Genomic DNA, 15,224 nt, shown 5'->3' on the forward strand with positions numbered 1-15,224 from the left:
GTCAAGCTCATGTACAAGCTGACGAGCAGACCTTCCCGGGGCCAAGGTTGACCTGCCGCTCCATAGTAACACCACGCCTAGAACCGTTGATCAAACCGGAAATCCCGACATTATGCTCACAGTATTGGGGTAAGAGAACCACGTGACCCCGCTTCCTCCCGCGATCAGGTAAAGGCAGTGGGCTGGGTGGGCGGGTGTATACTTCAGTTCTGCTGCTGACTTGACTTCCAGTCTTCTACACTCTTTTCTCAACGGCATCATTACAATACTCTTTTTCTAACCACATCGTTCGTTCACCACACCCTTCGCCACAATGGCAACAGTACCAGTGAACGTCCCTCCGGAGATCTACCCCGAGGTCCCCGCATTCACTCTATGGTCTGAGCTCGTGGAGCAGCAGCAGCGTGGTAAGGTTGACCGGCAATACTGTGTATCTTACAATGCTAACTGTGTATCCTCTGTAGTTCCAGCAGGGTCACGCAATAGTGGCTTCAACGTCAACGACCCTGTATGGCCAGTCAACCAAGATACCGTAACCGCGAGGGGAAGACTTCGGTCTGCATACTACGGCACGGTGCCGATCGACATGGGCCATGCGATTGCGGGTTCACCAGATGACGAGTTGTCACAGGATCATGCGAAAGTTCTTACCAATATTGCTCGAAACACGGTCCAAACAGAGCGGTACGGTCCGAAGTCATTCATTCAAAGGTTCCTCCGCGGAAAGTACAGTACCATCGAGGTGAAGACACTTGCTACGAACTGGAGCTTGGAGGCGATTGTGTGTCAGTTTGCAGTTCCAGGCGAAGACCAAGCAGCAAGAGATATCCGAAACGCAAACCGCGAGGTATATCTCCAGGGTGTCCAAGACCTCGAGCAGCTATGGGAACGTGAGTACACTCATGCTTTGGAGTCTGCTGATTCGGCTGCTGCTGGTGCCCGCGGTCTGGACAAGAAGCGGCTGGAGCGCGCTCGCGAACTCTACCGGGTGATGAAAGACGCGCCCCCGGTCTTTGACATTGACCCACCCAATGGTGACCCGTACTGGGAGTCAGCAGCCGAGTGCCAACAGGAGAAGCTGGTCCCGTTCATGAACCGGGCCAAGATTGATCGTCTGAGGACGTACGAGGGGTACTTCACAAAAGACATGGTCGCATCTCATTACAACACTATCATGAACATCGTGGACATTCGGTAAGTGTTCGATTCCGGTTCAGCATGTGGCATTGCTCAGTTTAACTAACATTGTTCAGTTGGCTTGGTGAGAACTCCAACATCCACGGCATCCCCCAGTTCTGGTCGATGATCGTCAATCAATGGACACACACTTGCGATCTTGTACTCAGACACGTAACGGACCCTCAGCTCGGCATTCGTAGGGAATTGTTGATGATAGATCCATCACTCCGCGCGGCCGCCTACCACCACTGGTCAGACCGAAGCCTTGAGTGCTTCCAGCACATCCGCCGACTCTTCAACCGCCTCGGGTACAATGTCGGCTACGGTGAATGGAAAGATATCGGGATTCTGAGCGTGGGTCACCGAGGCAGGAAGCGAGCGAGGACCGACGAGTGAAAGGCACGTCGCAAAGCGCCGTTTGAATTGACAGGTGATGGTTTAATGTACGGAGTGGGAATGGACTGAGACGACGACATTGCGTCGGGTCAATGCCACGGTATTTTCCTTTATTGCGCGCGAATACTACGACGGAGTTAGCCCCGATGAGACGAACGAGTGATTTGACTTTGGATGCGACGATCCTTCCCGAGCCACCGGAGTCTTTGCCCATGCAAAACCATCAATCCCCATCAATTCGCATCGAATGACCGTCGACCAATCTTTGATGCATATCAACATCGCGTTATCGTTCAGCGAATACATTATATGTGGCGGCGAAACAAATAAGTGCAAACGAGGCCGTTCAGCTTGCGACGAGCCACCAACCATCGACGGCGATATCGCGGCGGGAGTCGTACGCCGGAACTCACCCCGACGAGACGAAATCATGTCCGAGCTGTGACACGCGCTTCAAGTCACCCACAGGATCGGTCGACCACGTTGCAGTACAAGCTCTGGGTGGTGTGCGTTGCTCCATCTACCTGCTTCTCGCAAACGCACCACCCACGACATCTTCTTCGCCATGCGCTGTGCAGCTCACTATCGTTACCATCGTTTCTGCCCACTGACATACAGCGGCGAGTGCGCAGCACTGTGCAACCACGACTCCGGAAACTTGGACACACGGCGCAACCTTCAATAGCCACTATGTAGGAGGCCATGAGATCCATCACGGTCGCTCTTTGTGGACCTTCAAGCAAGTTCGAGTTCTACCATCGCCCGGTTCACCACACGGCGACCACCGGCTCGAGGTTGCATACGATAACTGAACAACGCGCATCAACAGCTGCAAGCCATCGGGATCTAATCATGTTCACCAAAACGGCAGCCGGAATCGACTGAGATGCTGCGGGCATGTTGAGACTATACTTTGTCAACAAGTCTAGTCCTACAGGCACCGAAGCAGACACATGTGTGGTAGATATTTCATCCTCGTTCGGAGAAACATATACTAACACATTTCTTTACAAGCATTTTCCCATCTTGCCGATGCAATAGCTGTCATTAGCGCGGCCTTGCTTTCGACGCTTTGGGATGCTACTGCTGACCTCGCTCGACAGTAGCAGACACTGGGAACCTGTGCACGGGGATTGTCGGTCACTCCACATCAGAAAGAACGGGGATATATTCAAACAACTATTACACGACGAACAAGTTTCTCAAGTCGCTCGGATACCTCCAGGATGGCTCACGAACAATCACGCTCATATCACAGAGACCAATGTGTACGTCCAGACGCCGGTCTTTCTTTGATCACTGATCAGATTGTTTTCATCCGTATCTACATTATGAGGAAAAAGATATACTAAAGGAATCATCCAGGTTACTCGCGCCACCAACTCTTCTGCCCCCTAACATCTATCGTGGCAAGTCCAAAGGGTGCAATGTCCGTCTAGTTGTTCTGCTTGTTCTTGCCGCCGGCACCTCCAGCCTTTCCTCCCTTGCCCTTGTGGTGAGGCTCAGGCATAGCCTCACGGTTGTTGAGCTTGGCCTTGCCGCCAGCACCGCCAGCACCTCCGGCCTTGCCTCCCTTGCCCTTGTGGTGCGGCTCAGGCTCGCGTCCGAAGAGCTTGGCCAAACCGCCAGCACCAGCACCACCAGCACCACCAGCGCCACCAGCAGCCTTACCTCCCTTGCCCTTGTGATGGGGCTCGGGGACAGCCTCGCGGTTGTTGAGCTTGGCCTTTCCACCAGCACCACCAGCGGCCTTGCCTCCCTTGCCCTTGTGGTGTGGCTCAGGCTCACGTCCGAAGAGCTTGGCCAAACCGCCAGCACCGGCTCCGCCAGCACCTCCAGCCTTGCCTCCCTTACCCTTGTGATGGGGCTCGGGCACGGCTTCGCGGTTGTTGACCTTTCGGCCACCAGCTCCGCCGGCAGCCTTGCCGCCCTTGCCCTTGTGGTGGGGAGAGCGAGTGTGGAGGTCGGCCCAGTGAGCGTCGTCCTCCTCCTGGGTGAGCTCTTCGGCCTGGCGGTTGTTGAGCTTGCCTCGGCCACCGGCACCTGCACCTCCAGCAGCTTTTCCGCCCTTGCCCTTGTGGTGAGGGGAGCGAGTGTGGAGGTCGGCCCAGTGAGCGTCGTCCTCTTCTTGGGTCAACTCTTCAGCATCACGGCCGAAAATCTTGGCCAAGCCGCCAGCGCCACCGGCTCCGGCTCCAGCACCTCCAGCTTTTCCGCCCTTGCCCTTGTGATGAGGAGAGCGAGTGTGGAGGTCGGCCCAATGAGCATCGTCCTCTTCCTGGGTCAACTCTTCAGCATCACGGCCGAAGAGCTTGGCTAAGCCACCAGCGCCGGCGCCACCGGCACCAGCACCGGCACCGCCAGCCTTTCCACCCTTGCCCTTGTGGTGACGGGCTTCGACTCCACGGTCTGCAAGGGCAGCAACGAGGTTGGATGTGTGGACAGGTCCGCTTCCCTGGAGAACTGTAAGTATATGACATGCCAAGGATCATCGCATAACTTACTGGCATGCGTGCCTTGACAGCATTGTCAACGGCTTGCTTGTTGTTTGGCACAACGTAGGCAGAGGTTGAGGCACCCAGGGCCAAAAGAGTAAGTGCGGTAAATCTCATATTGAATAAAGTTTAACTGAGTCTGGAATCGGTTGAAAGAATGGATCTGCCAGCAGAGAAGAATGGATGAAACAGAACTGAGCAGGATATGAGAAGGAATGAGCACGTTCAACGTTGATGCCTTTTACTTCTGGAGCTTCGAGATGCTTTATAAGTCAACTCGACTCCTGGTAGGCACGGCGGTTGCATGCTTGCTCACTCTCGCCTTCAACTCCTGAGACATGTTGCATTGCCTACGGCACAGAAGCGGAGGTGGCACCCCACCTGCCGCCTGCAGGAAGCCACTGTGCTCGCTTCGATGCGATGGCGATGGAAGGCGTTTGCATGGGAAGCCAAACACAGAAAGTCTTGACGGCCTGGCGTCTCCACCAACGACACCGCCAGCCGTCGACAAGGCCTGTCGGTGTCTCGAGAACACGGTCATGTCCAACCCAGCCGCCAGGCTACGAGGTCCTGCCTCAGGCTCCGCGACAACACCCACCGGGTACCTTTCGCGCATCGCCAATGCGATCTGGAGCTTGCTTTGATAGAGACTGTTGGTCCTCGGGAACTGACCACTCATTTGGTCGAGACTAGTCCAGAAAGGGTTTAACCTCGGAAACCATTGGCGCGCAGCCGCGGTCCTGTTGTTCCAGCCCTGGCAACTTTTGACGTTATTTCCGTTGTTCTGTCATCATGCAGTTGGGACGTTTGTTCCATGTGCGTGTCATGTCAGTGTAAGAATCTCGTTTTGGCTGGCGCGCCAAGCTGAAACGATGGTGCCGAATTATGAACATCCAGTCTTGGCTAAGTGTCCACTTCGAAACCCATGCAACAGTTGAACCAACGAAAAAGCGGCGACGATCCCGCCTTCTGCGTCTCAGAAGGCTTGGTAAAAGCTTGATGCCTTGGAGCAAGGCTAATGTTGCCTGGGCAGATGGAACAAGACGCCTTGGAGAAAGCGGCCTGCACGGCATTGCGGCACCCTTTGAGATGTTCCGTGTTTCGGTGACCTACCCATGGCGATACCGAGAACGTATCGGGGGTCGATGTTAGCAGGTCTACCATAGTCTTTCGCGCCAACGTCTCCCACTTACTCGCTCGCTGGTCTTCCATCTTCATTCACCTTCGTCTTGTTCAAGCGTTGAGTGCAGCATTCTATTCTCTATCGCAGGTCGACTAATACTTCTTCTTTCAATATCACTTTATTGTGCTTTCACTCCATTCATTGTATTCTTCGCGCAATCGAAAAACATCATGGAAAAATACACCGACTCCAGCTCATCGCAGGGCGATGCCGAGAATACCGCTTTTATCACAACACCCTACCAAAGCGATGATAGGCAACGGCGGAGAAGCTACATCTATCTCACACTCTTCAACCTGTTCCTTTTCACAGTGTCAATGCTGTCGTTGCTATGCTCGGTTATGTCGCAAAAAGACTACTCGGGCCACTCAGCGGCTAAGCTAATGGATCAGTTCGACATCTTCTGTAAGTACTTAGATCTTAATCGTGCCCCTGATGAATACTGGCTGATATGACCTAGCGCCTGCAAAACACGTCGTCGAGTATAGCCACACAAAGTTTGAACTACCCAACCCTTTGAACTCTTCGAAGTATGTCGGTATTACCGATGATGTAGAGAACGCATGGATGGACGTCGCATATCGTAAGTCACCATCCCTACTCCTCTACACCCGCGCCCTCACCACTCAAACCCCATCACTAACACAGCACAGTGCCCGACCAAATGGTCTCCATGGAAGACTTCCCCAAGCTACAAAAGCCCGCCGACGCCCTGCAAGTCACCGACCCCAAAACAGGCGAAACAGGCTATCGAGTCGGACTAGAAGTTTTCCACCAACTGCACTGCCTCAACCTCCTCCGCATGTCAACCTACCCCGACTACTACCCCAAGCTCTGGTGGAGCGACACCAACGACAAGCCTGAAAAGGTCAGGGCGCATCTAGACCACTGCATCGAGATCCTCCGCATGAACCTCATGTGTCTTTCTGACGTCAACGTCTTTACTTTCCACCCGCAGGAGGGTAAGGAGGGATACTGGCCTGACTACGAGAGTCACCATGTGTGCAGGAACTTTGACAAAATCAAGGATTGGGCCAACGACAATGCGATGCCGGACCTTGATGTGTAGGCTTGGCTTTCTTGCCGGTTGGAGACGGCGCGTGTAAATAGAATAATAGCATCGACAACACATCAACGAGTGGAGCAGCATGATCATGTAACAAATCCAATGCTCGTGATGAGTGCTCGAACGCCCTTGTTGCCATTGTTGCATGTTGCATGCTGTTCACTCAAGCTCCTCTTCCCCAGATGAAACAGGCTGTTTCAGTTTCGCATCACAGTCCATGTATTTCGCCCCGCTTACGCACCTTTGTTATGCAGCATCATGCTTTGTTCTTCCAACTGCTTGGGCAGAGAGCACATGAATCGCTGTCGAATTACTCCAGTTGGCGGCTGCAACAATGACGCCCTTGCTCAGGTGGGCAAGGTTATGAGAGCGAATCAGTATGCGGATGCAAGGCAACCTGCGACGCCGGCTCATTTTTGCACTCATGTCATAGTAGACCGGCTGAGTGAACATTGTGATGTTACGAAATGCAAGCTTTTGTGAGTCTAGATTGGTATGTAACGACGCCACCAACCCAGGCAAAATATAAACTCTCTAGCGAAATAGTTGAGTAGGAAACCCCAGTATGAATGCAAATAGTGGACATCTAGCAATGTCAAGAGTGGGGTATATGTCAGTGACAAGAAAAATAGCCGCCGAAGCAGTCCCCCGTCTTCTAAACGCCGGAAACCATGTCTTCCTCCCTGATGACGTGTATTACAGGTCTAGATCCGGCATTTGTAGATCGTCGCCTGGCTCCATAAGGTTCATGAGATAGCGTGAGCCTGAGAACCAGTCCTGCATGGGATTGGAATTTCCCTGAGACGCTCCAAAACCGAAGCCTGACGAACCAACGGCGTCCATGTTATTCATCGCCTCGCCTTGCTCAAACGCGGTCGTCGTGGCTGCAGTGGAAGCGTTGGGATATGTCGTGGGCCATGCGGTATCAGGCATCAATCCAAGCGCACTAAGATATGGATCGAATTGAGACATTGCGTTGAGGTCCAGCTGCGTGCCATCAACAGTCGTGTAATACCCTGACTGGTTATTTTGAATAACTCCCCGGGATCTTGACGCAGCATCCTGTTTCTTAGCCGTGACGTAGAGCCTGGCAACCCGTAGGAAAAGATGGCACATCTTGTAGAGCTTGTCTGCACCCTCGGAAATTGTGCGGCAAGATTCCAGGCTGCCGACAAATTCGGAAAGGGAGTTAAGATCTGGCTCAACGTCGGACGTATCGGCCTTTTGGATGGAGTGGCAGAATATCACGATGAAACTGCATGTATCAGTCAGCTGCGATCGTGCGCAGGAAATAATCAAGTGACTTACGGTGTAAAAGGTGCCTGAAGAACCGACCAGTGTACATATCCCGACCATAAGTCCTCCTGGCCCTTCTTGTTGAACTGTGCACTAGCCCTCATATGGGCGACAAGGGCCGCTCTCGAGGATTCGAGGCACTCTTGATTAAAGCTCATATTTCCTGGACTGACCGTGCGCTGTATGAGTGCACAGGTGGAATAGTGCATGACGACATCGGAGTGGAAGAAGATGTCTTGGACTCTCTCGAAAGAGCCTTCAACCAAGAAAGTCAGTGCAGTTCAAATCTCGCCGACGGTGAAACTTACCCTGAACGTATTCGTTGACTTCTGATCCTTGTTTACCCTGAGATTTGTGCACATAGCGCTTGTATTGAGACGGGAGTGGTGTCTCATTTGGGCTGTTGCCTATTTTGTTCGATCTCGGCGTACCGAGATGATACGTATGGCCTTGTTGCGAAAAGTCGACGATCGACGCATCCCCACGCTCGTACCAGGCTTGGTTAAGACTGTTGACAAGTTCAATCGCGATTCGCGTGCGCTCTTCCGTAGATCTTGTAAAGGCGGCAGGGCAAAATAGCTTCTCGTATGTCAGGCCCTGGACTCGCGCAACCTTAATCCAGTACGACAAGAAGGCGCTTGATTCGGCGTGCTTGTCGTTAGGGTCGCTGGATACTACAAACGGTAACGATATGTCCCAATCCTGGAGGATACTTGAGCGACCCAAACGTAGCGAAAGCGTCTTGTCAAGCATGTAAATCATCCAGAAGATATGGATCTTCGTCTGTCTGTCTTCGGGATTGTCGTCTATCATAGTGTTGATTCGATGCTAAATGCAAGACGTCAGCGGTCGTCTCACACGCATTTTGCACATGATTGCTTACATAGCCCAAGCTCTGACACAAGCCCGCAGCGCTGGATATCATAATCCAGCAAAGAGATGGCTTGCACATCTCGACCGCCTGCGCAGCGCCAAGGACCAAAGCCATAATATTCTCGTAGCTTGCCGGTAAGAATATAGCTAGCTGCGACAGTGCTACCTCTGTTTGCCTGCGACTTATGATGGCGTACGATTGATAGTTGGTGGTGTCCATATTGACTAGTGGCAAGGTCCGGAATTCGTTGAACACGTTCTCCAACACGCCGAACGTGAGCACACGGCGAGCGGCGCTACAAGTTTCTGGGTTATGATACACATCATAGAAGATATCTTTGAGATTGGCCATTCTCAAGAACGGAAACACCACTGCGAAGGCCATAGTTGGATATTCTGGTCATGTCAGATCGGCTTGAATGGTACAAAGTCTGTAGACATACCACTAGCTTTCTCCAAAGCATAGCACGCAATTTCCCAAGGTGGTCGTTCCAGCTTCGATGGGTCAATGTCGACAAGTGACTGGTTGATCAAGAGGTTGGAAGTTGCAGGGTTTTGGCCGTGCTGAGAGACCATTTCCGAAAGAGCAGTAAGTGCCAACTTGACTTCTTCATTTTGTCCAATAGAGGGTGTACTCCCGATCGCTCGTGCCAGCATCTCGCGAGCATAGTCTGACTGGCTATTGATAGAACTCTCGCCCTCGAATGGTGCGGGTGTGGGGGCTTCGACGAGGACACTTCCCGGACTCCTTGAAGGGCCAACTCGGCTCGACCGCGATTGGCTGCTGGATTCATGCGAGTCTTTCTGGAGGTCCAGACTGCCGAGTTTCGTTGCGAGACTGGCAAGAACATTCTCAATACCAGCTAAGCGGTCTTCAATTCTATCAATCTTCTTCTCGCTAAATCGAGTCAGCTCGAACAAGATTACTCAACGCCAGATCAGCACAATTCGATTGTTTGGCCGCGGGGCAAAGAACGGTCGACGGGTAAGGCTGACGCCACAAGCAGCGAGGTCCACTTTGGAAGCGGTTCAGACGTACTATTCTTCAGATATGTGAACCCTTTGTCGCTGCGCTTTCTGTTGAGGGGGAGCTGTTTTGCAAGCTGCACGAATCAGCGGCAACTTCAGGTTCAAGCCAAGCAGAGCATACTCAATTTGCTTGCCTTGCAGTTAGAACATGGCACGCCTCTGTCGCAACGTATCTTGCGTGTTCGGCAGGCATCGCACTAGATGTGGGTCGTCAACCTGGGCGCTGCAGGTGCTCTGGGTGGCTGGCTCATGCGACTTACCGCACGCTTGGACATGGGTCCATCGAGCGACGCATCCATATCGTCGTCTTCCATTTTGCCGGTTACGCAGTTCGAGCCGCGGTATTCTACGCGTGGTGTGCAAGAGTGGCGGATATTGTGGACTTTATCGGAGCGCGGGCTTCTCGGAACCCGGAGCTGTGGAAACTATCAACGATGTCATCACTAATAGCAGAAATCTCGTACCGACAGGCAGCAGTCCAATATCTCACCAACTAAACCTTCCAGAGTGTTGAAGATACAGGGTTGTGAAGTCTAGATGCAGCATTCGGCCTCACCAGGCATCACTACGAAGAACGCGCGATCTCGTGACTGTGCCAAGGCCCGGGACTTACCGATTGGCTCGCATTGCTCGTATCCCGCGCCATTTGGGAAATCTTCAGCCGCTTGCGACGCGCCCCCTGGGCGCCCTTTTCACCGCGGATCCGGACTTTGCAAAGTCCGGCAAACATGAGCTATGTGCGCAACTTCAACGAGATGGCTTCAGATATCAATGTGGCGCACTGCAGTCCGATCGTCCACGGACTGCAATACTCACCCCAAACATGTCGACGAGTAAAGAAATGGTCGACACGCCCGAGCAGCGCGCCAGCGATGACGTCAAGACAAGCAAGGCGCCGACAGTCAAAAGCGATGTCACGTCTGAAGAGCCAAAGGGTGGCATGGGTGGCTATGTCGTAAGTGTATTGAACAAACTAGAAGGAACACGATGCTCACGACATACCAGCGCATCTTCAAGTATGCAGATCGTACAAGCTGGATCCTCAACACCATCGCATTCGTTGCAGCCATCGCCGCTGGAACACTACTTCCGTTAATGTAAGAGACATGCACACATCACGATCTTTTGTCCCCTCCATCAATGTTCGAAACGTGGTGGCCTGGATGATTGCGCATTGCTAGGCATTGTTTCGTTCATCTGACATGATAAACATCATTGGAAAGTTTTCCGGGCCTCGCACTACGTGTCAAGGACGGTCAAAGATTCTCGCAAGACCTAACGTCGATCAATTGATAATCACACACTAACGAAATCCTCCATCACACAGGGATCTGGTCTTTGGCAAGTTCATCTCGACGTTCACTGGGTTCGCGACTGGCTCGATCACGCCAGCGCAATATCGCGCCGAAGTGAACAAATACACATTGTACTTCATCTACCTCTTCGTTGCGAAGTTCGGTCTCGTCTACATTCACTCGGTATGTGACTAACAAGCTACATCCCTGAAAGCGTGCTCACGTTCGCAGGCATTTGTATCCATCGCAGCCATCCGCACCACCAAGGCCTTACGATTGGACTTCATTAAGAGCATTCTCCGGCAGAACATTGCATACTTCGACTCAGATGAAGCCGCTTCGGTCACGACACAGGCTACGACGAACGGAAACAATGTCAACAACGGTATATCGGAGAAGCTCACGTTGACCGTCCAGGGTGTATCGACCTTCGTCTCAGCATTCATCATTGCCTTCATCGTCCAGTGGAAGCTTACCCTGATAACGATAAGCATCGTTCCAACAATCATGATCGTTGTCGGTGTGTCCATCGGCATTGATACCAAGAACGAGAATCAATTGCTACCGATTTACTCCAAAGCGGGACAACTTGCGGAAGAGATTTTTGCAACTGTACGCACGGTTCACGCATTCTGGCTTCATCCATTGCTGTCCAGCAAGTATGACAAGCTTCTTGGCGATGCCCAGGAGGTGGGTATGAAGAAGTCCCCGAACTATGCCGTCATGTTCTCAGTCGAGTTCTTCTGTATCTACGCGGGCTATGGCCTGGCCTTCTGGCAAGGCATCCGGATGTGGGCCAGGGGCGAAGTCAAAGAGAGTGGTATGTAAAGCATCGACTTGGATCGGGATAAATCTCCGATCTGCCCGACCAGTAACATCATGTACTAATGAATGGGCAGGCGATGTGTTTACCGTAATCCTCGCTGTCATCGTCGCAGCAACCGCTATGACGACAATAGCACCTCAGATTATCTCCCTGACGAAGGCCTCTTCTTCTGCCGACGAGTTGTTCAAGACCATCGATCGGAAGTCCGAGATTGATCCCTTGGGTGATGATGGCAAGGTGCCTAGCGTGTGCGAAGGTGTTGTCGAGATTCGAGACGTCAGCTTTGCCTATCCCGCTAGACCTGACATCACAGTCTTGAAGAGCTTGACGCTATCTGCGCCTGCTGGGAAGACCACAGCCCTTGTCGGAGCATCAGGCAGCGGCAAATCGACAATCATCGGCTTGATAGAGCGATGGTATGATCAGGCTAGCGGCGCCATATACCTCGACGGTACCGACATACGAGAGCTCAATCTCACCTGGCTACGTACGAATATCCGATTAGTACAGCAAGAACCAGTGCTGTTCTCCGGTACTGTCTACGAAAACGTCGCATTCGGCTTGTTCGGCACCGACAAGGCCAACTTGCCCGAGAGCGAGCAACGAGCGCTCGTAGAGAAGGCCTGCAAGAACGCTTATGCCGAAGAGTTCATCGAACGGCTGCCAAAGGTGAGCCGTGTTGCTCCTCAGATGCTCGTCGTATGGATCACTAACGTTTGAATAGGGTTACGATACCCAGTTGGGTGAGCGTGCTATGAACCTCTCGGGCGGTCAGAAGCAACGACTAGCCATCGCGCGCAGTATCGTCTCGGAGCCGACTGTCCTTCTCTTGGATGAAGCCACCAGCGCTTTGGATCCAAAGGCAGAGAAGATCGTACAGCAAGCACTTGAACGTGTCTCTCAAGGTCGCACAACCATCGTCATCGCTCATAAGCTTTCCACCATTCGCAATGCCGACAACATCGCAGTCATGGCTGCTGGAATTGTCGTTGAACAAGGTTCACACGACGAGCTTCTCGCTGCTGGTGGTGCATACGCTCGTCTCGTCAGAGCCCAGGACCTCGGCCAAGCAGAGGGTGAAGAGCAGGAAGACCAGGATTTTGCCGCAGAGAAGATTGATCTGGTACGGACGCAGACCCAAGCATCCGCTATCGGCCAAGAAGCGAAAGTTTCCGACAAAGACGGCATCAATTACAACCTGGTGAAGTGTGCCTGGATAGTCCTCAGGGAACAGGGTGCCCTTTGGAAGTGTTTTCTGATCTTAGGAATTGCAACAGTCGCTGGAGGTAAGTTGTCGACCCATTCCTTGTTCGACTGTTACTGACGTACTACAGGAGCGACATACCCGGCGCAAGCCATCCTATTCTCTCGCGTCGTCGAAGCCTTTCAATTGTCCTCCAAGAGGGCAGTAGAACAGGGCGACTTTTACTCCTTGATGTTCTTTGTTGTCGCAATCGGCAATCTTGTTGTTTATGGCGCTGTTGGCTGGGCCAGCAACATTGTCGCTCAGGTTGTCGCCAGGGTATATAGACGAGAGATCTTTGACCTCATCCTCAAGCAAGACATGGCATTCTTCGACGATCAAGACAATGCGAGCGGCGCGCTCGCCTCGAAACTTGGAGCCTACCCAGACGCTTTACGGGATCTCATGGGGTTCAACCTGATGCTCATATTCATCAACATCGTCAACATCGTTTCTTCCTCGATTCTGGCCATTGTGGTTGGCTGGAAGCTGGGTCTTGTAGTCGTCTTCGGAGGTCAGTATCAGTTCTCAGTTCTTTCTAGTAATCGACACTGACTTGGCGCAGCTATGCCTCCGATTGTGTTTTCTGGGTACCTCAGGATTCGACTTGAATTCAAGCTAGAAGATCTCACGGGCAAACGGTTCGCCAGCAGCGCTGCTCTCGCATCCGAAGCAGTCTCCGCTATTCGCACAGTCTCCAGTCTCGCGCTCGAAAGACACATCCTCGCCCGGTACGAAGATCGGCTACGAGGTGTCGCAAGAGACGGTATCAAAGCTTTGGTGTGGACTATGTTCTGGTACGCACTGACACAGTCCATCTCATTCTTGGCAATGGCCCTGGGCTTTTGGTACGGCGGCCGACTGATCAGCACGGGAGAATACACGACAACCCAATTCTTCACGGTCTTCATCGGTGTTATTTTCTCTGGAGAAGCAGCTGCAGCCTTCTTCTCTTACACTACGAGTCTCACAAAGTCGGCCACTGCTGCTAACTACGTTTTTCGGTTGCGGGCAATGAAGCCTGCAGTGCAGGAAGACGCATCAAAGCCGCCATTTGACGACGAAAAGGACAAGAGTCCAGCGCATATTGAGGTACAGGACCTTGCTTTTGCGTACAAGTCTCGGCCTCATGCCAAGGTCCTGCAAGGCATCGATATCGATGTGCGGCCCGGTCAATTCATTGCTCTCGTCGGCGCTTCAGGCTGCGGGAAGTCAACAATGGTTTCGCTCTTGGAGAGGTTCTATGATCCCGTTGCGGGGCGTATCGCCTGCGATGGCGCTCCGTTGATGGACCTCTGTCCACGCAAATACCGCCGAGGTGTGTCTTTGGTCCAGCAAGAGCCAGTCCTGTATCAAGGCTCGGTCCGGGACAACATCGCCATGGGTGTTGAAGTCGACGTGACTGACGCTCAGGTCGAAGCCGCAGCCAAGCAGTCGAACATATCCGACTTCGTTGCATCTTTGCCGAACGGCTTTGCGACGATGTGTGGTAATAGAGGCACGCAACTATCGGGTGGGCAGCGCCAGCGTATCGCCATCGCCAGAGCACTCATACGCGAGCCACGCCTACTGCTTCTTGACGAAGCTACTTCCGCACTAGATACTGAATCCGAGAGGGTAGTTCAGGCGGCACTCGAGGAAGCGCAGAGTGGACGTACAACTGTCGCGGTGGCGCATCGTCTCAGTACTATCAAAGATGCGGACATGATCATGGTGTTCGCGAGGGGAAAGATTGTGGAAAGTGGTACACATCAAGAACTGCTTGACAAGAAAGGTGTGTACTATGAGATGTGCTTGGGCCAAAGCATGGATCGAGCGGTCCCGACATGACGCTCGACGCACGGCTCACTGTCTTCTCTTCATCTGTACTACAATCGTAAATAGAACCTTTGATAGACTGTGCGATATGTAATACACATGTCCTCAATTCTCGACTTAATGGCTGCTCAAGTCCATTATGTTCGTGCATGGTGCGGTCGTCTGAGCAGGAATTCCAGTTTGCCGACAGTTCGCGCCACGAAGATATGACGCACCTCGTGAGTGGCGCCAGTTCCACCTGGTGCCACAAGGCAAGTGAGCACGCGACAGTAGATGATGCGCGAAATGGCCTGAGGAGACGAACGCGTTGATGCAGAAGTTCAGCGGAGAAGCGGTGGCCCGCGGCCGGATCATGCTAATGCCTCGCTTATCGACCAGGGTCTTGCGCCACTCTCGGGGGCATCGTTCCTTCTTCCTCACCTCCCGAGGCCAGCGGCTGTACGTGCCTCACCACCCCCGAGGATTGCGATACCGACCGCTGAAGTATCTGACGCGACTTTTCTTTGCTGTTCTTCGTTGGCGGGT

At 52.8% G+C, this 15,224-nt stretch overlaps 5 protein-coding genes across 5 annotated transcripts; 3 read left to right on the forward strand and 2 right to left on the reverse strand.

Annotated features, from left to right (window-relative positions):
- Positions 1 to 313: 313 nt before the first annotated feature.
- On the forward strand, positions 314 to 1,575 carry J4E92_005992 (uncharacterized protein; the record flags this gene model as incomplete). Its single annotated transcript, XM_051497367.1, has 3 exons — positions 314 to 407; positions 465 to 1,194; positions 1,254 to 1,575. 3 exons carry the CDS (start codon positions 314 to 316, stop codon positions 1,573 to 1,575), a joined length of 1,146 nt encoding a protein of 381 aa, XP_051352014.1.
- A 1,435-nt stretch (positions 1,576 to 3,010) lies between these two features.
- Positions 3,011 to 4,187, reverse strand: J4E92_005993 (uncharacterized protein; the record flags this gene model as incomplete). Its single annotated transcript, XM_051497368.1, has 2 exons — positions 3,011 to 4,030; positions 4,080 to 4,187. The coding sequence occupies 2 exons, from the start codon at positions 4,185 to 4,187 to the stop codon at positions 3,011 to 3,013; spliced, it is 1,128 nt and encodes a 375-aa protein (XP_051352015.1).
- A 1,236-nt stretch (positions 4,188 to 5,423) lies between these two features.
- On the forward strand, positions 5,424 to 6,322 carry J4E92_005994 (uncharacterized protein; the record flags this gene model as incomplete). Its single annotated transcript, XM_051497369.1, has 3 exons — positions 5,424 to 5,658; positions 5,714 to 5,836; positions 5,907 to 6,322. 3 exons carry the CDS (start codon positions 5,424 to 5,426, stop codon positions 6,320 to 6,322), a joined length of 774 nt encoding a protein of 257 aa, XP_051352016.1.
- Positions 6,323 to 7,015: 693 nt separating this feature from the next.
- On the reverse strand, positions 7,016 to 9,831 carry J4E92_005995 (uncharacterized protein; the record flags this gene model as incomplete). Its single annotated transcript, XM_051497370.1, has 6 exons — positions 7,016 to 7,574; positions 7,628 to 7,871; positions 7,924 to 8,443; positions 8,862 to 8,884; positions 8,932 to 9,386; positions 9,734 to 9,831. 6 exons carry the CDS (start codon positions 9,829 to 9,831, stop codon positions 7,016 to 7,018), a joined length of 1,899 nt encoding a protein of 632 aa, XP_051352017.1.
- A 509-nt stretch (positions 9,832 to 10,340) lies between these two features.
- J4E92_005996 (uncharacterized protein) lies at positions 10,341 to 14,711 on the forward strand (the record flags this gene model as incomplete). Its single annotated transcript, XM_051497371.1, has 8 exons — positions 10,341 to 10,472; positions 10,523 to 10,614; positions 10,845 to 10,995; positions 11,044 to 11,632; positions 11,712 to 12,307; positions 12,363 to 12,924; positions 12,973 to 13,395; positions 13,447 to 14,711. The coding sequence occupies 8 exons, from the start codon at positions 10,341 to 10,343 to the stop codon at positions 14,709 to 14,711; spliced, it is 3,810 nt and encodes a 1,269-aa protein (XP_051352018.1).
- Between the last annotated feature and the right edge of the window lie 513 nt (positions 14,712 to 15,224).

This window comes from Alternaria infectoria, assembly GCF_024043175.1.
Source record: "Alternaria infectoria strain BMP 0036 chromosome Unknown scaffold_9, whole genome shotgun sequence".
NCBI classification, from domain to species: domain Eukaryota; kingdom Fungi; phylum Ascomycota; class Dothideomycetes; order Pleosporales; family Pleosporaceae; genus Alternaria; species Alternaria infectoria.